General features: G+C 36.9%; 2 protein-coding genes and 1 long non-coding RNA gene across 6 annotated transcripts in view; 2 read left to right on the top strand and 1 right to left on the bottom strand.

The window, feature by feature from the left end:
• The window catches only part of rcan2 (regulator of calcineurin 2), a 77,037-nt gene extending 60,762 nt beyond the window's left edge, over nucleotides 1-16,275 (top strand). For both annotated transcript variants that reach the window (XM_058755257.1, XM_058755259.1), the window contains 3 exons: nucleotides 1,380-1,553; nucleotides 2,946-3,117; nucleotides 14,314-16,275. In XM_058755257.1, the coding sequence (XP_058611240.1) occupies nucleotides 1,380-1,553; nucleotides 2,946-3,117; nucleotides 14,314-14,468 (501 nt within the window). In that variant the 3' untranslated portion in view covers nucleotides 14,469-16,275. The remainder of the gene's footprint in view (nucleotides 1-1,379; nucleotides 1,554-2,945; nucleotides 3,118-14,313) is intronic.
• Nucleotides 16,276-17,660: 1,385 nt separating this feature from the next.
• Nucleotides 17,661-24,485, top strand: LOC131526950 (uncharacterized). Its single transcript, XR_009267561.1, has 3 exons — nucleotides 17,661-17,768; nucleotides 20,031-20,146; nucleotides 23,018-24,485. It is a non-coding gene; the product is annotated as an uncharacterized LOC131526950 (long non-coding RNA).
• Nucleotides 20,544-24,791, bottom strand: part of msraa (methionine sulfoxide reductase Aa) — a 74,803-nt gene continuing 70,555 nt past the window's right edge. For all 3 annotated transcript variants that reach the window (XM_058755689.1, XM_058755691.1, XM_058755690.1), the window contains exon 6: nucleotides 20,544-21,005. In XM_058755689.1, the coding sequence (XP_058611672.1) occupies nucleotides 20,835-21,005 (171 nt within the window). In that variant the 3' untranslated portion in view covers nucleotides 20,544-20,834. The remainder of the gene's footprint in view (nucleotides 21,006-24,791) is intronic.

Here is a 24,791-nt window from a genome sequence, read left to right as displayed (position 1 = left end):
AACTGTGACTTGACTGGACCGAACTCGCGGCGATCAACTGTGACTTGACTTGGCTCATGATGATCAACTGTGACTTGACTTAACTCGCGGCGATCAACTGTGACTTGACTGGACTTAACTCATGACGATCAACTGTGACTTGACTGGACTTAACTCATGACGGCGATCAACTGTGACTTGACTGGACTTAACTCGCATGACGATCAACTGTGACTTGACTGGACTTAACTCATGACGATCAACTGTGACTTGACTGGACTTAACTCATGACGATCAACTGTGACTTGACTGGACTTAACTCATGACGATCAACTGTGACTTGACTGGACTTAACTCATGACGATCAACTGTGACTTGACTGGACTTGACTCATGAAGATCAGCTGTTACTTGACTCAGGAGGCTGTTGTGACGGGACTTGACGAAGGGACGGTGGCCATTTTGTGAAAAACCTCCAGGCTGGCATTTTGTGAAAAGTCTCTTGGGATTGAAAATCTTCTGCCTCTCCCACAGTGAACGGTGAACCACACAAAATCAAAGAATAGTCCATGAAATCTCTTAAACTGCATTTAAACTCCCCTCCAGGAAACCATGATTTCACAGGCTCATTCAGTCCAAAATGGAAAATGTTCTTTAAAGAGACTTTTGCGGAACGTGGTTCAACAACTCACAAAACTGCTGAACATAGTCCTTGATTGAATCTCCTTGCTGAAGTCGTAGTAGCTGGTCAACTGGGTCCATGATTGGTCTGGAACGCTCAAAATATAAACAGAGGTACAAACTGAGTCCAAACGACAAGACGAGAGAGCAATCCAAGGCAGGCTATAAACTTCAGGGCAGGAGGAGATAACACAGAAACGAGATATGCAGGCTAGGATCAAGACATGAATGACTCCGGTAATAAACAGGAAAAACTAGACTAAAACTCAAAGACAATAGACTGGCTCCGTAAAGTGCTATCACTAGGAAAGCGATAAATGCAGACAATACTAGGCAACTGAGCAGGATCTGAGTGAGTGTTATATAGTGTGTGTAATAGTTTTCAGGTGAGCGTGTGATTGGTACAGCTGTGTGTAATCAGTGCAATGGATGATGGGAAATGCAGTCCAGGGTGATGTGTAACAGTCTGTGTGGTGTGAAAGTCAATATAATGGAAGGGCCACCTCTGGTGGCAATCGGACGGAAGGTCATGGTCCAGATTCGTTAGAATAAGATTGATATTGGTGGAACAGATCTTGCTTGTTTCTGGCACAGTAAAAAAGCATTCCTGCTCGACTTTCTTTGTCCTCTATGAATTATTCATGCTTTGACATTTGCCAGTGGACAGAATTGAAATATTTATCCCTTATTAATTTACCTTGTTTATTTTTTGTCTTTCAGGAAATGTTCGAAGCGCTCTTCCTCGCGTACGATGAGGGTGTGACATTCCAGCAGTTTAAGAGCTTCCGACGTGTACGAATCAATTTCAGTAACCCCAAAGCAGCAGCCAGCGCTAGAATAGAGCTGCATGAGACACCTTTCAGAGGAAAGAAACTTAAACTCTACTTTGCCCAGGTGAGAAGTGGCTTCAGTTGGCCAAAATATTTACAATCTCTGTATTTCTAAGAAGGGTACATTTACATAAAAAAGTAAATTTAGGAGTGACGTAGACAACAGGATTAGATACAAACTGTGTATTCGTAATATGGTGCTTTTGCCTGATTAGATCTGAATTGGAGTTGATTAAACAAGTATACAATGCTGCTCTAAGTGTGCAATTTCTCTGCACTAGATGGAATCATGGATTACTAGAAAAGACAAAAACTTTTATAGTGCCATGCTTAAACATTTTTTTTTTTTCATTTTGATAGACAAAACTATAGAACGATAGAAAGATACTGAGACATTAGGGAGTCTGTTCTTTATGTATATTTGATCATACATCATGTGTATCATAATCCTTCTGTAAATCATGTCAAGGTCTCTAACCCTTCTCAGTGAGCAGGAAATAAACTCATATTCAGGATTAGACAACTCCAGTAGGGCAGAATCCACTGGCTGGCGCAGACAACTCTGAAATAGATGCATTCTGATAGCTGGTATTAGCCGCTTACCAGAGTAACTTCCCAAATCAGGCTGACATGGTTGTTGCAAAATGAGTGTTCAAAAGAAGGACATCTTGAATATATGAGTGCAGTGTATTGCAGGGTTATTTGCCATTCAGAACTGAGCTGAGAAACATAAAGAACTGCAATTTAAAGGATGTAGAATTAAAATAAATTGAAATTCAAAGACATTCATGTAACTAATTTTTACAAAGCCTTTTCTGAAAGTTCAGTTTTTAAAAAAAAAAAAGCTTTGAATTATAAAGATTTATAGGCTTTATGGATATACAAAACGATCGATAGAACGATAGATAGATAGATAGATAGATAGATAGATAGATAGATAGATAGATAGATAGATAGAACGTTTGAACAATACACATTTGAACGTCTGAATAAATAAGCTTTCCATTGATGTATGGTTTGTTAGGATAGGGCAATATTTGGCCGAGATACAACTATTTGAAAATCTGGAATCTGATGGTGCAAAAAAATCTAAATATTGTGAAAATCGCCTTTAAAGTTGTCTAAATTAAGTCCTTAGCAATACATATTACTAATCAAAAATTTAATTTTGATATATTTATGGTAGGAAATCTACCAAATATTTTCATGGAACATGATCTTTACTTAATATCGTAATGATTTTTGGCATAAAAGAAAAATCAATAATTTTGACCCATACAATGTATTGGTGGCTATTGCTACAAATATACCCATGCACCTTATGACTGGTTTTGTGGTCCAGGGTCACATTTGCTAATGACTTCTTGAGAAACATCTGGATTGATCCCAGCATCAAGTGTTTCAGTCAGGTCTTTGCTTGACTGCATCCTGGACTAACACACTCTCTGGCTCTTAGGTGCAGAATCCAGCATCCGAAGGAGACAATTTGCACCTGGCTCCTCCCCAGCCTTCCAAACAGTTCCTCATCTCTCCTCCTGGCTCACCTCCAGTTGGCTGGCAACAGATTGACGAGGCCACACCAGTTATTAACTACGACCTGCTTTATGCAGTTGCCAAGCTTGGCCCAGGTCAGTTACAACTCACCAGTCTTTTCTCTCAAACTTTGCCTTTTGGCCTCATTATCCTGGTCCATCATGCACTGGTATGAACGGTCATACCCACACCTGAACTCTGAAGTTCAGGCTTACGTGCTGGGACATCACGTAGCATGCTACAAATCCTTATCCTCTCAAATCAAGCACATCCATTACTCACTCGGTTAGCCATTGTCTTGAATTGTCCTCTTCACTGCAGTGCAGGCGATTACATCCACCATCCTGCTCCTAATCAATGCGCACTCTTCTTCGGCTGACCTTCAGGGGTGTGTATGTGTGTGTGGGCGACTCCCACTGTGCCCTGATGAGCGGTTACTGTAGTCAGTGCTTCTGGAGCTGTAATGTGTTTTGATTAAAGCTGCCGTGTAGATGCTTCTGTTTATCTGGGTGTTTGACAGTGCAGACGGGGGGGCTATGTTTGGTATGGACCACACACACTTTCATACAGTGGACCTGTGAGTGCCCTGGCCCTCATGGGAACAGCTCAGCCATCTTGGAGTAAATAAGTTCATTACAAAGCACAGTTGGGTGACCTTTTCAGTGATTCTGGGTATCTCCAGTTCCTAATTAACAGTTTTTTATAGCATCATGTATTAAATTACAGATGATGACAGTTCATCCATAACATTATGTAACTCTGCAGTTAGGTTAGCCATAAATCATTGTTGTCCTTGTCTTTTCATTATCCACCACTATTGTACCCTTTCCAAAAAAAACCACTGGTGGTACTATGGTAGCAGATGATAATTTTATGATATAACCATCGTGTTATCCAATAAGCCAAGTAATACATGAAACACTTTATAAAAAGCTTCTTTGTGTTAACATTAGATGTGAAAGAATAGTTCATACGAACTAACAAATATTTTTTAAGGATTTATCAATCTTACTAATTGTTAAATGTTAAATGTTAATTTCTACACATTTCAAGTTGTATACATTAATTCATCTTTTGCACGTGCTACACTGTAAAAGTGAATTCTTAATGAGTTTTAATTAATGTTTTTCCAGCAAAAAGATAGAAAAAATTCTTTAAACAAAATCAATTTTCTTCAGATGCTTCTTCATAATTTATTAATCTTGTAGCAAAAGTAGCATTAGATCTTTTCTTCTGTATTGTGACGTACATCCAAGTGAAACATATTATCATATGAATTTACATTTCATGCTAACAATAAGACTTTTTTTACGTTTTATAGATTGTATGTTGAATATCTTGATAGCTATTTTGTCTGGCATATATTTTTCCATGTTTTTAACTTGTTTATACCTGCTATTGCAATAAGACAAAATAATGTACACTTGTATTACAACATTTAAATGTCCAAATATCTAAATAGCAATATGGTCCATGATACTGACTTCACAATACGATTTTCTTATGATTTTTTTTTTTTTTTACAAAATGAGATTTAAGGCAAATTATAAATGAAAAGGTGTCCTTTTATTATTTCTCAAGACAAAATGCTGCACTTTCCTTTGTGAAGTTGAAATATGTCAAATTACAAAAAATGAAATAAAAAAAAAATCTAAATCAAATATATAAATAAATATTACAAATAAAAGAAATCTCTTTATATAAACAATCTAAGGCTTTGCTTGTGCTCTTTAAAATTAGAAGCAACCACTACATTTTAATCACGATCTAAACAAAGATTACATGCACATGAGCAGTTTTTGACTTTAATTAGACTGTACAATTTCGATATTTGAAGCAAAAACAGAATATTCTGACTTTAGCTTTGTGAAACTATACTACATAAAAATCTGCACGAAACAAAAACAGCAGACAGGCTGCATGAAAATGCAAATTCATTCTCGGACAGAGGGTGGCACTTATGGAACAGCAGTGATACAGTGTTTCCTTGATTACTGCTGTAAACAAAGCAGCGCTGCGCTTATAAATAGGCGAATACCATCTAAACAGGAAAATACCATCTAAACTTTCCTAAAGACAATCAGTTCCCACCAGAGATGCATTGATATAAACCCCCTTGGCAAATTGTATCTCGTTTTGTTTAACATATCAATCGACTTGAATTGTCACATATTTCTATCGATTTTCAACCGACTCTGCGTGTATCGTTACATCCCTAGCTAAGATGGAAGAGGCCAGAGAGAGACCTTTCCGCAGACTTGCTCTTAAAATATCAGTCATGTATAATGCATCAGCACAGCCAGATCTGCCATCATTGACTCTTGCCTCATGAATATCATTCTTCTCCATCAAAGCTGTATCAACAGGCCCATGCCAGTGACCTTGTATAAACGACGCAGACTGAATTTCTGCTCTCTGCCGATTTCCAATAATACTAGACAATCCCAACCATCAGCTCAGAATTGCTCTGAATCCATCAGCCTTTATCTGCAGGACTGGATTTTTCCAAATTCAAGCCAAACACATTGTTATTGTCAGTTACTTTCACAGCTGGTTTAGACTAAACAATCTATCTGAGAGACTTTTTTACCCATAAGAGTGCCATGTGGTTTCTCGTAATGCATCTAAATTTGTCTGTATTATATCACTCAGCTTGATCCATCTGCTGCCCTGGCAAACGCATCATCGTCTTGTGTTCCCATCGAAACAGCTGCTCAGCACATTCGGCCCATCTTGCCTCATTTTGCAATCAAGCAGCTTTAGAACATGTCAAGCACGTGAGTATATGACAGTACTCAGCCACAGGGAAACCAGGCCTAAAAGCTCCGGTTGGCAGTGCATCACTTATGGAACCAGGTCAATATTGAATGTCACCCTCTGTTTGTTTGGTCTATTTTTAGCTGACAGTGTAAAAGGCGTTTGGGGATTATGGAGTAGGAACATTTGAATTATGCAACAGGGCTTGGCATTATGGACTCTCAGCCATCAAACCCCCAAGGGATCAATTTCAAAATCCTGTGAAAACATCCTGCTGAATTCTAAATCTCTCTCTGTCTGGCTCTCTCTAACTAAGTACGAAGAATGTTTAAGCGTAACTCTGATGGTTTAACCTATATTAATTATGTAATGGACTTGGAGTTAAGTGACATGTAAACAAATGAGTCATATCTTATCAGAGTGTTACAACGCTTACTTTGTTGTTCAGACAAATACTTTACATAGTTAAAAGCTTTTACAGCTGTGATAATATGAGTCATTGTGAGATGCAAGGCTAACATGCAGATGGCACAAACAGATCTAGGACAATGAGATGATAACTCATTGTATTAAGTCCAGGTCACATATCACCTGGACCAATACAGCTAATTTGTCCTTAAGAAATTCCCAGGTTCACCACAGCTTAAACATATTAACTTAAAGCTGCAGTCCATAACTTTTTTTGGTTAAAAATGATCCGAAATCAATATTTGAGTAAGTACATAATCAGCCAGTGTTCAAAACTTACTTTAGCCCGATTCACAACGGTTAGCTTATAATAATGTTTTCTAATTTGAGTGGTAAGGGTAGGTTTTCCTGGGAAATTCGAGCATGCTGCCGCATCATTACATCACGTCTGTAAACATAAAGAAGTTGTCCCGACTACTAGGTTATCACATGTGAGGATCCTGCAGGTGGCGGATCGTTTATAGCCTTTTCTCACAACAGCTAGAATAATTAAATGTATCATTTTGATGGCGGATTGTAATCCAAAAAGATTGTGTTTATGAAACACGTGAATGAAATTTAAATTATATTCCAGTTTTAAATGTGCTTCTGATTACAGATAGCCTGGGATTACACAAGATTTGTATTTGAAAGAAAACCAGTTCAAAGGGAGCATAATTTGCTTTTTGGGTTAAAAGATTTTCTTAATATGAAATTCAAATGGCATGACAATTAAATTAGCCTGTAAAGAAATTGAAATCTACACGCTAATACACACTATACTCAAAGTCACGCAATGCTGCTGTTGTTAACATTAATAATTTGAGAATAAAGTATAACAATAATAATAATTTGCACAGTTTGATGTGATATGAGCTAACCAATTGTTAGATTTAATCACCATTGGTAGCGCGATTTATTGTAATGCTTTTTTCCTCAGTTGGTCAGAACAAACGTGGCAGACTTGTTACTTACTTGTCAGAAACATCAGAAAATTAATTTTTACTTTTCCCTTAGTAAAAAAACAAAACTGACAATGGGAGTCCAAATAGTTGCAAATTGTCAAGCATATGTATGAATTTAAATAATTAAAAATGTACTTTATGTACTAAATGTACTAAAATCAATTTAATTTTGTACTTTAATTTCTTCATTTATTTTTAATTAATAACTTTTTTTAATGATTTAATAATATTTTTTTTACATGAATTCAAACATAAATCAAAATATAAATGTATTTAATTATTAATTATTTAATTATTATTTAAAGTGCCCCTATTATGGATTTTTGAAAACTACCTTTCATGCAGTGTGTAACACAGCTCTAAGTGAATGAAAACATTCTGCAAAGTTTTAAATCTGAAAGTGCACCATCTATAAAGTTATTGTCTCTCAAAAGAAAGAGTCGACTCTGAATCATTGAAATGAGCATATTGCCCGCACACTAGTTGGTCTTTTCGCAAGTTCATTTTTTTGCCACTATGTGCCACTTTTGGGGCGGCAAAAATAGCAGTTTCCCCGGTAACACTGTACACAAAGCAGGTAAAGACCAAAGTAAGACCAATCGGACCAATCACCGCAGATTAGCGTCACGCAAAGGAGGGGTTTGGAAAAATGAATCGTTGAGCGAATCGTTTGGGAGTCGTTGAGCAAGTAAGCTAAAAATAAATGCATATTATAAGACAATGAACGTGTTTTTTGGCCTTGCATGCATGTCAACCTGTTGTTGGGGACTCCCAAAACCAAAATATGAACCTTTCATTACCCATAATAGCAGCACTTTAAATAATTTCATATGTATGGCAACACAGATAGCATCTCAAGAACATGCAGAGCCTCAAGCCAAGGAAAGATAAGGAAAATATATGTAGTAAAATAATTTATATTTACATATTTATATCTGAATAAATGTCAGTGAAGAAAGATGACCTCTGCAGAAACTAAATGTTCATGCAAACCAGCAAAACCTTAAACGCTTGATTTAGCTCACCATACCACAACATGCTTGATGGAAAAATGCAGCCTAGCTTGCATATCATGCTGTTTTACATCACAGTGACACATACAACACTTACTACTACACACAGATATATAAACATACAACACTTACTACTACACACAGATATATAAACATACACAGCAGTGCTAGATTTGTATCAAGTGGCCATATCCCCTCAATGGCTGCTGGGAGGTTGTGTAAGAGAGCCATTCAGAGTTGCATAATCCCAGAGTGGGACACTGAAACCGCTTCACTTCTCTGGTGGTTTCACAGGCTGTTCTGAGGTCAGTCAACCAGGAGTGTTTACACATGTTTAGGGTGAGATGAGAAGCCACAGACTGGCATTAGAAAGAATGGTTTTCAATTTGTTTATTTGTTAATCTCTGCTTATTACATTATTTTGTGATGAATTTTGTGCTAATGGAAACCACCTCTTTCATTTGCGGAGTAGGAATGAATTTTTAGGACATTACATGACAGAATACCAGTGCTAAAAAATGTTAAGAAATTCAAATCTGTTGACTTTTTGACTACTAACTACACTAAACAACATTCACTTCTCACATTAGATTCGGTCACATTTGCTAAATGAAATCAACACCAAAAAGAAATTTGAGGATAAAACGTCACATTGAGTTTGCTTATGTACGGAGCCCTGCACATGACATGCAAGAAAAATAAAATAAATCGTGTGCACGTTTTAGTAAGTCGTGCACACAATTTATTTTATTTTTCTTGCTATTTCGTTCCCTCGATTTGCTAAATTGTGCGCTCGATTTGCTAATTCGTTCCCTCGATTTACTAAATCGTGCGCACAATTTACTAATTAGTTCCCTCGATTTATAAATCGTGTGCACGATTTAGCAAATCGAGGGAACAAATTAGTAAATTGTGTGCACAATTTATAAATCGAGGGAAATAGTAAATCGTGCACACGATTTAGCCTACTATTTTTTTCCTGCATGTCATGTACGGGGCTCCGTACTTATGTATGCTTGCATAAAATCAATCTGAACTGAATTACAGGACAGGAGATCACACTACAGAGAACAAGCTGGCATCTTGAGACACATTTAACAATTAATCCTCTGCTTTAAGTCCTTAAGCTACTAAATTTAATGTCAATTAAGTGTGAATTTAGAGAACACTACATTATTGTTATTGATTACCACTTAATTGCCTGACAGAGGAATCTAAATGAAGAAGAGAAGCACTGAAGCGAGTTAAACAAGGCCTTATGTCGCTACAGTAGACACAATGGGAAAGTACAGATGTATGTTATAATATTTTGTTCTGAAATGGAGAGGAAACTTAATTTCAACCTAATGACCTAAAATGTATCTTTCATTAAATAATATAAAAACAACTAGGAATTAACATAATTTAGTTACATATGTTTGCTAAAACATATAAATACAAGAAAAATGCCACACAGGGACTTCCTTGAGCATTTTTGAATTTCAGAATTATGAACATTTCAAATTTAGTTTAAATCAGAGATGCAAGATAAAGCATGCTTGCCAAATGAATCAGTCTTTAGCAAATTAAATAATCAAATAAAAGACATGAAAAACATTTTTGCCAACAAAATCATCACAAAATGAATATTCAATATATTGCCCAGCCCTGATTTCAGTATTCCTTTTACATACCAGTCCATTTGACTGAGACCAAGTGATTGTATAAGAGTTGTGAAACAAGACCTATTTTGCCGCTTCAGTGAATTGCAGCCTAAATTCATCTGAGTTGTGCTTTGTGCTCTGACGTTTCATTGCCTTAAACTTTCAGTTTTGACCTTGTCTGCCCACGATGGGCTTCAGTCACAAAGCCGGCGCATGTTAATAGCAATTGAAGGCAATTAGGGAACAGAGGAGACGGTACAAACTAGTGAGCAATCAACAGCACTCAAGTGGAACCATGTGGCAAGCTAAACAAACAGCCCATTCAGCCCAGGCACCTCGACTGCGTTAGACTGCTGTCGGATGGCAATAATGACTGTGGTTGTTGTGGAAGGAAGATTTTTTCCATTGTTAAGCGTGTGTTTCCATACACACGTTTGTCGGAGAGGCTGCGTTTCCACACGGCTCACACTGAAATTGTACAGTACAACAATACACGTACACACTCCAGCTCATTAAAGCAAAGCGCTTTTGTTGTTCCCTGCTCTGTTTACAAGGCGCATACCCAGCCGCTTCACCCTGAGAAAGCAAAAGCACTTAATTAAATATTCCTGCTGCATCTGTGGACGCTTAGATAACAGACCTGGAGCCAAGCATGTGTGGTGTGCATGGCCCAGAGAGGGTTCTTATAGCTACACAAAGCACAAGAACTATGGGTAGGAACACCTGTGAACCTGATCTGATACGTTAAGAGAGCTTACACTTTATACTTGTGCTTATTTCAGAGCTCAAACTATGTGCTATATGTCTCTTTTTTGCATAAACATGTTGAGAACTATGTTAAGCACAATAGTTTCTTCAAAAAAAGGGGGTCAGGTGTCCCACTGTCATCTAAAAATATTTGACACCAAAAGTATGTTTTAGTTCTGATGTACATTTTTGAGACAATCACCTGTGCTGTAAATGCCATGTGACTGGTTACTCTGGAAGCGCATGAAAATGATTGCACCATGACAGATGGCTCAATGAGAACACAAACAGTTCCAAACCCTTCACTACAGACTATTCTGAGCTAAAAGGTAGCAGAAATTCATTCAAAAATATTAATTTAATGCTTTTATGAACACTTTAAAAATAATACTATTAGTAGTAATAATTTTTTTTTAATTACATAAAAATAATGCATTAAGTATGACAAACTAACAATGAAGATCACACTTCTGGCAGCATTTATTGTGGTTAATTTTATTGCACTAATGTTTAAAAGTTTGTGGTCAGCAAGTTTTTTTTAAAAGAAATTATTACTTTTATTCAGAAAGGCTGCATTCATTTGATCAAAACTGACAGTAATGTGATAAGATTTCCATGTCAAATAAAGTCTGTTCTTTTGAACATTCTATTCATCAAAAAAGAAAAAATGTATCACATTTTCCACAAAAATGTTTTCACAGGAAGGAATTCCATTTTCAAACATACATTAAAAAGTTATTTAAAATGGAAAATTTAGCCTACAATATAACTTTTACAGTATTTTTCATTAATTAAATGAATAAGAGATTTCTTTCAAAAACAATCAAAATCTTACCGACTCCAAACTTTTAAATAATAGCGTATGTTCACTGTTAATTCATTTTCATTTTAATTCTTCATAATCATTAAATGGTGTCAATTTATATAACTTGAAATGTGAAAAATAAAATAAAATATGCAGAAAGTAATATTAAACAGCATTAATAAATTATGTAAAAATATTGTTCATGTTAGCAGTTGCAACTAGTATTCATGCTTTATGGATAAATAAGGTACAAATGTGTGCCTTTGAGGGTATTGCCTCTGTGAATAGCTAAATGTACAATTTTTGCAAAATTTTTTCCTCACGGTGCTCATTAAAACAAGTGGAAATCCAGTCTCCCTGTAAGGTCATAGTGCCACTACAGAGGTTTGAAACATGCATAATGTCAACAGATCAAAGTACTGTACAGCATAGCTCCTCACTTTTTACTATTTATTTGAGGGTATTTTCAATCACGGTGGCAGATGGCTGACATCAAATACACGGCAATTTGCGTGAGTCATTATCCATTCACTGGCTGTTATTCAGTCTGCAGCTGTGCTTATCAGATTGGATCTGTTCTCTTGTATGCCCCAGCTTGTATGGCATTCTTGCCATAAAGGGTTAATTTTTTTCAATCAGTAGAGGGGGTTTATTTTTGGGACGGTTGCTAAGGAATGCAGAAATTGTCATTTGTGTTTTTGGAGAGGAGGACTTTAAAAGGATGAAGGGAAGTGAAGTGTTTTGCCCCTCTTTCGAAAGAATGCTCTAAAAATACCCCACACAGTTTCCCTGTGCTGGCCCACTGAACCTACACTAACCGGACGAAATCCATCTGGCCTTTCGGCGGCCACACTCGCTCACCACCTCTCTCCTTCTCAGCTGGTGGGTCTTCAGTGGTGCACGGCTGTCATGCACACACGCACGGCTCTGGATGAGCGGCGCCTATGAATTGGAGGAGAGCTGGAGAGATGTGCTCCGCATGCCAATGAGATCACTGCTGTATTAATAAAGACTCGCTTTTGCTGTTTTATTAAGGAGAGCTATGTAACATTACCACATACACTCCACAACCTTATGTTTTTATCCTCTCGTGAGGTTTCTTATGGTCTAGGAAGACTTCAAGGTTTCATAATGAGCTTGATTGCTCGCACTTTCTCTCTTCGGCTGTCTGACCCTTGACGTCAGTATGCAGCATTGACGTCATGCCCAGGTTTCAGAGAGAGGCTGAGCCCTCAGGAGGCTATGCAGGAGAAGAGGAATGCGAGAGATTGTAAATTTGTAGGAACACAGCTAAGGAATTGTTTGAACGAGTGCGTTTTGCATGAATAAAACATAAGATGCGTAACTGATAGAGGAATTAGGTCAAAAACAATGAGAAGATAAAAAGTTCGGATGCGCGTGTTTGCTTGTGTGCGAGAAAATATGAGCACACAGGATACAAACGTAAGGAAATAAAAAAGGGGCCTGGCCAGGGAAAAGAAAGACAGCGTAAGCCAGAGACTTCCAGAAAAAAAAATAATAATAATAAATAAGAGGGTCTTTAGAGTGTGCTGGATCCTCTGGGTGACCACAATGCACTGCACACTCATGCCGCCCAAAGGCACAGTGGTAAACTTTGATTCCATTTCCTGCTCTGTTCCATCCTCCAAACATACACACAGTGTATTCGTCCAGCGCATTTCAAATATTTACTCTCATCCGGCCCTTGTGCAACAGGGATGGAGAGGTGTAGAAAAGCAGCTTATCTCTTGCGAATGTGTGCAGTTCTAGTTTTAATTACCTGAAGCATGGAAACCCCTCCAGACCACTCTGACTGACAGGCTCTGTGGATTTCTAGGTTTCTATTCTGGTAATGTTAAAAGGATTTTCAGCACTGGATATAGAGCGCCGTTCTCTAATGGATTCTGTGTATACGTTTAATGCTTGTAATGCTATGGATCATTGCAGGTTTTCTCTGGCAAACAGCAATTATAGCCAGCCTAAAATATCCTCACTCTTCTCCCATTGAGTTCTGGAGAGAGAGTGCCCTCTAGGCCTGATTGTTAGTATTGCAGGAGAAATTAATACAGTTTATTTTAAGTAATTTAATGGGAAATTTGATAGTCATATTTTATTCAATGTAGGATGTTCAATATAATGCAGTATAAACAACTGTACAAGCCAATTAGAATAAAAAAAGTTGAATGCAAAAATTATAGCTTTTTTCGAGCTATAATTGATCATTTTCATTTATACACACCAATATAATAATGAACAGCAATATATACCTACACTACCCTTCAAAACATTTTTGAAGATTTATATTTCAAATGCTGCTTCTATTCATCAAAGAATCCCCCAAAAATATTTCATATTTTCCACAACAGCAGCACATTAGTTTTCAACAAAAATTCAGTTTTGCCATGACAAGAATAAATATATATTTAAATAGAAAGCATTCATTTTACATTCTAATAATATTTCACAATATTTTACTATTCTTACTGTATTTCTGATCAAATAAATACAGCCTCGGTGAATATAAGAGACTTCTTTCAAAAATCTTACCAACTCACTAAAATCATTTTAATGTATATAAAAAGTATTCGTGAACAAATCAGTTTTGATTTAATTCAGTGGAATTTTGAATGTTAGAACTAATTAGAGGAAATTAATCAAACTTACCAAATTTTACTTGCAAAGCCACATTGTAATTCAAAACCAAGAGTTACCAACAAATTTTAAAAACAGAATATATAAAACAAAGAAAAACTGTGAAACAATGGCCAAATCATGAGTGCAATAACTGCAAATCACTGTAATATTCCCAATTTATTTTATATCTCCAGCAAAACCTCTGTGAAAATATTTCCAGTATTCGATATACTAGCGAGGCACTCTCAAGCTGACAGATTCTTCTCTTCTACACACACAGGTGAGAAGTTTGAGCTACATGCAGGCACAGAGTCTACGCCCAGCGTGGTGGTCCACGTCTGTGACAGCGACACGGATGAGGAGGAGGAACCAAAGAACAACCCTAAACCAAAAATCATCCAGACCCGACGCCCAGACCTGCCAGTCTCACACTGAACTCTACAGCTCCACACAGAGTCAGGAGGATTTATCCCCTCCACCATCTCCTTCACAGGACCTCTGCCACCCTCCTTCAGAACCTTATTAAACACACAAGCAGGGTCTGAGGGACTCTGATCTGTGTTTCTCGTTCAGCACACACATGTATACAATACTCGATGTGCTGTCACACAATTTTTTTTTTTTTATGTTGCAATACTCTGTGTTAAATATGGCCGCTCTCTGTAACTCTTTCCCAATCTGACTCTGTTGTAATGTCATCTGATCACCAGTTAGAGGCAGCATGTACCCATCCCTGCTCTCACCTACATTTCTGATTGGCTCCTGGGCCGTGGCACATGATAGTGTCAGATGTGCCTACTGGCTGATAGCTGGCCACTTGGCTTTGCTCTTGCACCACAACTCATGTACCATTTGTACCCAGCAAGCCATTAATAATATAATGTTCTTCATAAGGGCATGCCTGCCACTAAATGTGGCTGAACACCAGCGCTGCATGTGGCACCCCTAGAAATATATCTTGCCTAACTAATTTCTGTCAAATAACCCTAGTATGGCAAAAACAGTTCACTTTTGCATAGCAAAAAGAGCAGACCGCAAGAAGTGTTCTCTTCAGGCCAGTGCATGTTCTGGTAGCAAACTGTACGTTATTATTTTCCGCTGTGTATAATTGTCTATGTGCCCCGCCAACAGTGTTCTTACAGAAAAACGACGCTTTTCCGAACGATAAGCTGACATTTTGATCGCACCTTTCAATGGAACCTATATGAGTTGCTTCCTCAATGTGAATATTTTTTGTCGTGCTTGTGCCCTTTTCGAGATGGAAACCTTTTTTTTTTTTTTCTGTAAGCTCCCACTACAGATTAATGACATCAATGGGTAATCAGATGTCATTTAATGAAATCTGTATTATGCATGGTTACTCCTTTCTAGAATTTAATGTAGTTGTCCCAAAAGCATAGCTCTCCTCATTGTCTGTGAGACTTCATTCGCACACAAGTTCATCTCTAATCATGTCAAAGAAATTGTGTAGGATGCTACTGAGACAGATCTTCCAAGTGCTATTACACAGTGGGTAACAAAAAGCAAATGTTATGAGGGTGATGTCGACCTTTCTTATTCAATCAGTATCTTTTTGGTGTGCCTAACTCATTTACGGATTATTAAGCTAAAAAACAAACATCTATTTATATATCCAAAGTACATAACATCAAGGCATGCACATACCATATCCGTAGATTTGAGTCACAAAGGCACTATACCCGAGTAGTTGTCAAACGCACCACGAGAAAGCATTAGTTAGTTATGGTTATATTATTTCTTCCAAAATTATATAAATGAAGCTCATCCCGGACAGTCCATCAACACTGTGATGTGTCATTACTGTGATACTTGACTGACGCCCTATGTTGAAGTATTATTGTACGAGTATGTTGTAAATTTAAGGAGCTTATCAGGCTTAAACATCTGATGTTCAGTGTTCACTACTTGAGGGCGGTAGCCACAACCATTTTTCCTCAAATCTCTGTTGAACTGAATTGTTCTTTGGTCCAAATGCTGTTGGTTTGCGACTCATCTGTCTGTGTCCATTAGCCTGAAAGAATGTAGAAATAATACACCCCATCCGCGTGAAGCAGTGACTCTTTCACTGTTCTGGAAACAGGGTACTTACTGCTCTCTTTTGACATCACCGTCTGACACACAGATGTTTCCTTATGCTACCGCAGCCTCAAGCCTTATTTGATTTAGTTAGCAGTGCACACTCTGGTCCGCTTCTCTGAAAAAAAAAAAAAAGGCATAGGATCAGTACATGTCAATAGGATAAATGTGTAAAAGAATGGGACAAGAGCAATATAACAAAACCGATACCAACCAACCGTCCACTGCCTTGGACTTTCCCTTTCAATTCATTATTGCCTATCAGCTCTTCCCATATTCTTTCCTCACGACAACAAAAATCTATCGCAGTCTCACACGCTGCCAGCCTTCCTTACTGTCATGTAATTTAAGATTTTTGTATTGTTCTGTATTGCACTTTCTTATTCACATGACTGTACACAGTATCATCCAGTAACTGTATTTCCTTTCATTTTTCATGTACTCCTGAAGACATGATATTATCTCTGTTCTTAAAGTCTTTGATCTGAAGTTAGTGTCACTGATGTTGGGAAACAATATCTGTATTGTGTATACTCGTGCAAGACCATTGGTGTTCTTGTCATCTACATGTGCGTCCTGCCTGCCGACACTAAGGAGACATATCTGTATATATTAATCAATAATATTTTTACTGCATTTTTGTACAAATATTCATGGTAGCCATGTACAAGTAGTTGAGATGATTCTTTGTTAGTATTAAAAAAAAAAAGTTTGGTTTTAAACTTCTGGTGTGATCTGATGATTTTACAGTATAAAATAAATGTGAAATCATTTATGAATATTTAATTACGGTATATGAGACAGGCATAGGCTAAAATAAAATCTCTATTTCGATGATCTATAGAAATAGATATGTATCTCTATCGCCAATGCCCATAGTCTCAACATGACCAAACATTGTCTGTTTTATCGTCCTTGCCGATATATTGGTATTTCACTAGTATTTAGTATATTTTTATCACAAAACATTTACCACTTGAAACCAGGAGTGGTATATATAATATAGGCTATACCTAGAAAGTAAACACAAGGTTCATCAGGAGTAGGTCTGAGTTGCTCGTTGGTCCAATGTTATATATTTTAGTGAGGAAACAACACAAAATTTTCACCATTAATTAACTGCCACAAACGATGTCTGCAGTTTTTGCGCGTCGTCGTCAGCCGGTTTCTAGGCGATGCTGAGGTAAGGTCAGGCAGTCAATCAATAGCGTTCTCACTAACTTTATATTCATGTTTTAGTATGGCTTGCAGTCTTGTATCATGCTTTTAGTTCAGACTTATTTTCAGGCTAGAGTTTAGGGAGTGTTAAGGACAAAGTATACTTCACTTTTTACGCGTACGCGAGGGACCGCGTACAGTGCGCGTGACGCGAATTGCGCACCGCCCGATTTTTGTAACCGCGCGTACTTTGTACGCTCAGGTCGCACATGCGCACTGAAGTTATTTTGCAGTAATCAGTTTTTCCACATGGTGGCAACACTGTCCCGGGCCATTGTTTCACAGTTGAAAACGAAACTAAAGAGACGCACAACGACAACAAAATTGCGGAGACTGCAACAACAGACGAAAAACAACAAAAACAAAACCTCACCTGCCTGTAGCCCTAGTAATTCTGAAGACCTTGATTAGCTTGTTCAGGTGTGTTTGATTAGGGTTTAATCTAAACTCTACAGGACAGCGGCACTCCAGGACCGACGTTGCCTACCCCGATCTATGGGCTAAACATGGCAATTTAAGAAATATTATTTTTTTAAAGTACGTAAATTTGAACAATTTCTCATTTCCTGACACTGTAGGTCACACGGATCAACAGACATGATCACATGATTTTAATTAGGTGGCCACTATTAATGATCACCATCTAACAACAAATAACCAAAACATGCAGACTTCGTTTTATTAGCTACTTTAAGAGAGAAAACATGCATAAACCACATTGCATACTTATGTGACACTTTATTTTTAAGGATATCCAGTGGTGTTTCAATAGTAAGACAAATATTATTTTAGAAGAGCTAAAAGTTAACCTTTAACAGAAGGCATCGTCTCAGTAATGCAAATAAATCTCCATTTGCTACCCATTTTATGCAATTTGACCCATTTTATAATGGCTGCCTACAAATGCAGTTTCACTATCAACCAGAAGATGGCAGTCTTACCATCTGTTATTGCTAACTACTCAAACCTAAGAGGAAACATACTGTGAAATGAACATTTTAAAACCAATTTTCAGCTAAATTCCACATTTATTTCTGTAGCTGTGAGACTCGGCTGCAATAAAATAGCAATCAGTCTCATTTAAATATGATGTCATTCGTATGTCACTGTATTGCGTTATGTAAGCAAGAATGCTTGCCCTTTTTAAGTCAAAATATAAAAGCCACAACAACTCCTGATAAATCGCATAAGCAGGTGCATATGAATTGTAGAAGCAAATAGTCTAACAAAAGAAGATGAATTTTTAATACCTTTTGGTCATGTGACCTTCTTAAACTTAACGTGAGAGAAAAAAAAAACTTTTGTGACCTGACTGAGCCACTAACTTGGCTAGTCCAAGTAAACAGAGTGTGTGTGTTCCAGGCCCAGGTTCCAGGGCCAAAGTGCGTGCGTCACCGAGTGTCCTTGTTTCACAGCATTGCAGAAAGCAGCCTGTTAGAAGCTGTGCCAGGCCAGGTTCCTGAGCACCAATGCCAGCCTTGCCCAGAGAGGCCCTCTCCGAGTGTGGCACAGGAATAGGTGCATGGAGCGGTAGCCACCTGCTCAGAGGATTAGCCAAAACCACACATGCCCACAGCCCCACCAGAGACCCTCCATAAACACCAATTGCTTTCCCAAATATCTATTTTTGCTGTGAACACAGAAGCATTTGTCTTTGACTCACTGTTTAGAAGAATATCACATTCACTCTATTTTGAATAACGAGTTTTGGCTGCTCTCATTTTTACATGTAAGCTGCATTATGCTTTTATATTTTCATTGAATGTATTACTGGTTCTGTGCCTAGCAATTATAATATTTGAGTGGAAGAAGCATCACCCTGGTTCCTTCAATAAAAATAGGATTTTTCCATTGGCTTTTGGGTTATTGCAAAAAAGAAAAAAGCTCTTTGACCAGCAAATGTTTATGATACGTACACATAATCTTCACAAATGAACACAATTTTTATGAATTTTAAAGCCTAAATACAAGGTAATAATCGAACTACTCAACGGTCACATGACTTCGTCACCACCATTACAGTATGTAAAACATTTTTCCTAGGAAATTTGAGTTAGAATAGTTTGCAAAATCACAATTATAAACACAAAAGAGAACTAGTTTGTAGATTAGTTTACCTGTTTGATGCGATTACATTTAATGTCCCCGACAACCTCTGTAGTCCCATTTAGCCACTTGTTTAGCACCTGCCTTTTTCATGATAAATAAAAGCTTTAAAAATCACAATAGGATTTACTGATGTATTTTTTGTTGTAGAATAAAATGCAAAAATATATTGAGCTTGTGTTAGGCATTTAACCCCCAAAAATAAAAAATGTAATAAAATAAACAATAAAAAATCCCACTGACTTCAGAAAGATGGAAACTGAAGTGCTAAAATACTCATTTCTGGATTTGGGCCTACAAAAATATGTCATCCTTTCTGCACTCTATGCAATGCATAATTTAAAACACCTAGGATAAAACATCTTTATAAAAACAATACGAAAAATTCCCTCATATTAATATTTGAGTGTATTTTACAGACTTTTCTTAGAGTAATTTATTTATGAAAGAAATGGCTCTCCCAAAAATAATCATCTTACACCGACCGATCATTTCGCTTCTTAAGACCTCAATATGTTGTTAGAAGCCATGGGTATTAATTATGTATTTCCTGTTTTGCTTTTTTGACTCTCAAAGTGACGGCACCCATTGACTTGCATTTTGTGAATCACCAAAGGTTCACCATGGATCCAGCTATAAACCATCTTCAATGTTCTACTGAAGAAAGAAATTCATCTTGGATGCCCTTGAGGGTGAGTAAATTAATAGCAAATTTTCATTTTTGGGTGAACTAACCTTTAAAAATACTTAGATTATTTTGCATTAGGAACGCTAATAGGTGTTCATGCACGTTTGTTTGTGTCGTCAACAAAGGGCTCGTTTTTCACAGCGTTCCATGTACAACATACACAAATTCTGCTGTGTGAATGCAAGAGGCTGTGTTTGTTTGTGTGGGACTACAGTCAAGTCTTTAATTGAGGAGATGAAATATGAGCTGACTCTTTTAGAAAGGGACGAGAGCACTTGTTTGCACGGCTGGGATGGAAGGAAACACATAGGTAGCGGACAGATGGAGGGATGAATAGATATGTATGCGAATCGAATAGACAGATGGATCTAGAACAAGCACACAAACATGAACCCGCAATCCTGCCTGTCATAGACAAGAATGTGTCTATCTTTTATTTAAATCTCAAGTACACAGTGGACCCAAAAATTATATGGACACTTAATCCACACTTAAAATGTATGTATGTCATTGCATTACACAGAAAATGTCAGTTGGTTTTGTTCACAAAAACACATATACGAAGCATTATAGAGCAGTTGTATTATACAGTTTTTATTTATATCCAACAATATCATGTAGGGCTGGGTATTGCAGTGGCGATTGCTCTAATTAAGGCAAGTTAATATAAATCACAGGACAGAAGCAGCATGTTAATTTTTACTCTTCAGTCCTATTGGGCAGGAGACCCCGGTGCCGTCCAGTCCACAGTAGCCGTTGGGGTTCTTGCTGAGGTACTGCTGGTGATAGTCTTCTGCATAGTAAAACTCCTTAGTCATTGCTATTTCTGTGGTGATGGCTCCAAAACCCTCTTCAGTCAGCACCTGATGACAGAAGGCCATTTATGATCAATATACAGTGACATTTAGCGTACTTGAGCACATTTAACCTGATGAGATCAGTGTAATTTTGTTGTATCCTAAAATGAAGTTCATATATTAGAACAAAATAGAATGAAATGAAATCCACAAATCAAGCTTTTTGTTTTTAAATGTACTTCTGTTAAATGTTGAAATCAAGGTTTCCTTTACTAAGAAAAAGCCACAAGTTAATTTTTTAATAACAATTATCCATTGTCTTTAACCTTTAGAAGTAAACAAGCAATTTTTTTTGTCTTTGTATATATAAATATGTATATGTATTACATTATTGTTTTAAAAGTTGTTTTTTTTTAAGAAAATGTAAAAGAAATGAATACTTTTATTCAGCAAACATGCATTAAATTCATCAAAAGTGACAGCAAAGGCATTTATAATGTTCCAAACAATTATATTTAAAATGAATGCTATCCTGAAAAAAGGTATCATGGTTTCTACAAAAATACAGCACAACTGTTTACAACAATGATAATAAGAAACATTTCTTCAGCACCAAACTGGAGTAATGGCTGGCGAAAATTCAGCTTTGCCATCACAGGAATAAATTACCATTTAAAATATATTAAAATAGAAAGCAAATGTTTTACGTTGTAAAAACATTTCACAATTGTAATATTTGTTGTATTTTTGATAAAATAAAGGCAGCCTTGGTGAAGAAAAGACCAAAAAAAAGAAAGAAAGAAAAGGACTTACAGGAATTCTACTTTTTAACATTAGTATATTAATTTAAATATTTAAAATTTAAAAAACTTGTAGTTTTGGCAATATTATTCTGTGATATTTAATATCCTGGTGTTCTCTCCAGGTCCATGATAGATTCTTTGTGAAGCAGTACAGCATTCATTTAGTGAGAGACCCAGAAAAAGGGAGTAATGGGGATTTCTAAATTGAGAAGGAAGGGCAGATGTTCACTTCTCGTTCCAGATGTTGAAAGTAGTCCGTTAGGAGGATTATGGGAAGGATGAGTACCCTGCACTCCTAATGCCTCAGGCCAAGCACACACTCCCAATGATCCCTGCAGCATCCACGGCTTCCACATGGTCGGTGTGTGGAGTCTATATTGATCTGTCCCCGTTTGTCTTTCTCTCAGTCAGAGTTTGATTGTTTGGGGTCGATGGGAGACAGCAGTGGGACTGTGGCTTTTCTGAACCTAAGAGATCACTGCACCCGATTCCCTTTCCACAACACACCTTCACCTGTGGACAGTCTGACCCGAGGACTGAACTTAACTCAAATTGATAAAACAGATAGTTGTGATGCTGAAATCTGATTGGATCAGCCACATTAAAAGCTGTTAGATAGCCAACTGTTGCTGCACATCAATTCTACATTAACACCAACAGTCTAAAAAAGTCTTTAAAAATAGGGCCCTGTGGACTGTGGTAATATGAAGGAAGTTTCCAAAGGTGTTTTACACATTTTCAATTACACATTGCATCATGTTGTGTTTAAGAGTTCGAATTATTTATTTAAAAATAATAATAATAATAATAATAAAAATAATAATAATTATACATATATATATATATATATTAATGTAATACAGTATATATGTTAACAATTTGAAAAGTTTGATTTAAAAGACATTTTATTTTTACCACAGACTAATAACAAACACAATTTATTGCCATCATTTATTAAAGCTCCACTTTGTATTGTGGCCAACAACATCCCTTGGTAAATGACTCTACCACTTAATGTTCTAGAGTCCTCTTCCTTTCCCATCTTTGGGAGGAAAAATGTGTGCACAACAACTTTCTCAATTCTTGACACTGTGACACCTGACACCCTTTAGTACAGAATTACACACTGAAAAAGCACCATTTCTGCACCTAGTTTTAAAACAACTAAAAGGTTTTGAAAAAAAAGGTTTTGCTTGCAATAGCGCTTAGGAACTTTTTCTGTCACCAACCTTTCCCATTCTCTAACCCTTTCTGTCCATCTCTGCATCTGATCAGTGCCTGTGTGAGAGGGAGGGTTGATTCTGTGAAGGAACCTGCCAACTACCACATTTTGCTGACCATCTGGCAAGAAGCAGTTACGCACCTGTTAGGAGCAGATGCAGGAGACAGGAGCTAGGTACAGACATATCATCTCTCTCTCTGTCTCGCTGTCTTTTTATAAAGTCCTAGCAAACCCTGTACATCCATCCATCCATCAGGTGCCCTAAGGGGCCACAGGGAGCTCCGCCAGTGAAGACAAATTAATACAGGTTCAACTGGAAGGCATGTGGGCAAAATGTGCCTGCTTTCACCAGATGAAAAATTTCATCCTGTGCAGAAAATTGAGGTTGCCACAATGTCATGGAATTTGAAGAAAGCTCTTAAAAAAATAAATAAAATTGAGACCTGCTGACAAGACCAGCATGCATTTCCATGCTGGCCCAGACTGATTTATTATAGTTATAAAAAATGATTTGGTGATGCTGGTGGATCTTTCTGGTTAAGCTTAAGGTTAACATGGTTAAGCCAGACCAATTATAGTGGTCTTTTCTGACATGTGGACACTTCTGAAAATAATACATGCGATGTTTCCTTTATAGATGCACAGGTTGCAGACCAAATTGTGACTATATGAGACAAAAAATAAAACCAAGGGAGAATAATTTAAAATCTATTCAAGAAAAAAAAAATTTTGCATCTATGAGAGACATATTGTATGTGTTTCCTGCACATAACAATGAACACAGCATGCCAAATTCTCAAACAAAAGACTCTTATCAACCAGTTATTTTTAATGAGTCAGTCAAAAAGATTCATAAAACAGGTCTCAAATTCTTTGTGCAAGTTACTGTTTTGAATCAGATCCACTGAATCAGTGGATACAGTGGAAGCTGATACTGAGTTCTGACTTGTTTAGTACAATTTAATACTAACATGAAATAACAAGTGCATTTATTATTCTTTTAAATGTTAATTCCTACAAATACTAATATATTTATTTAAAAACGTACATACATTATTACATTATGAACTAAAAATAAACAATAGTATTTTTTATAAATGAACATCAGTCAAGATTAATAAATGCTAAAAAAATTATTTGTTTATTTTTCATGATACATGTTAATGTATAAAATCATATTATAAAGTTTAAGAAAAATATTATATATTATTACATATAGCCATACATAAAAACACATAAAAATCAATATTGCATGTATCTACACTCTCAGAAAAAAGGTACAAAAGCTGTCAGTGGTGTGAAGATATTTCAAAAGATACACCTTTGTACCTTATTTAACCCTAAAGGGTGCGTTTTAGTACATTAAGGTAGTTCACCCATAAATGAAAATGCTGTTAATAATTACTCAACCTAATGTCATTCCAAACCTGTAAGACCTTCGTTCATATGCGGAGCACAAATTAAGATGTTTTTGATGCATTCCGAGAGCTCTCTGACCCTCCCATAGACAGCAAGGATCCTTACACGATCAAGGCTCAGAAACATAACAAGGAGATCGTTAAAATAGTCCATGTGACATCAGTGGTTCACCCATAATTTTCGAAGCTACGAGAATACTTTTTGTGCGCAAAGAAAACAAAAATAACGACTTTATTCAACATTTCGTCTCCTCCACGTCACCCTGGCGCCATTTTGGAGAGTATCACATATGTAAACAACGTATGAAATGTATGTACGCGGATACATTGTTTATGTTCAGATCAAAGCGTATGGTGCTTCTGACACAGAACAGCATATGTTGTTTATGTATGTGATACTCTACAAAAT

The sequence above is a fragment of the Onychostoma macrolepis genome, chromosome 20, assembly GCF_012432095.1.
Source record: "Onychostoma macrolepis isolate SWU-2019 chromosome 20, ASM1243209v1, whole genome shotgun sequence".
Classification (NCBI taxonomy): Eukaryota; Metazoa; Chordata; class Actinopteri; order Cypriniformes; family Cyprinidae; genus Onychostoma; species Onychostoma macrolepis.
Note: the sequence above shows the minus strand (reverse complement) of the source record. Positions and strands in the feature narration are given on the sequence as shown.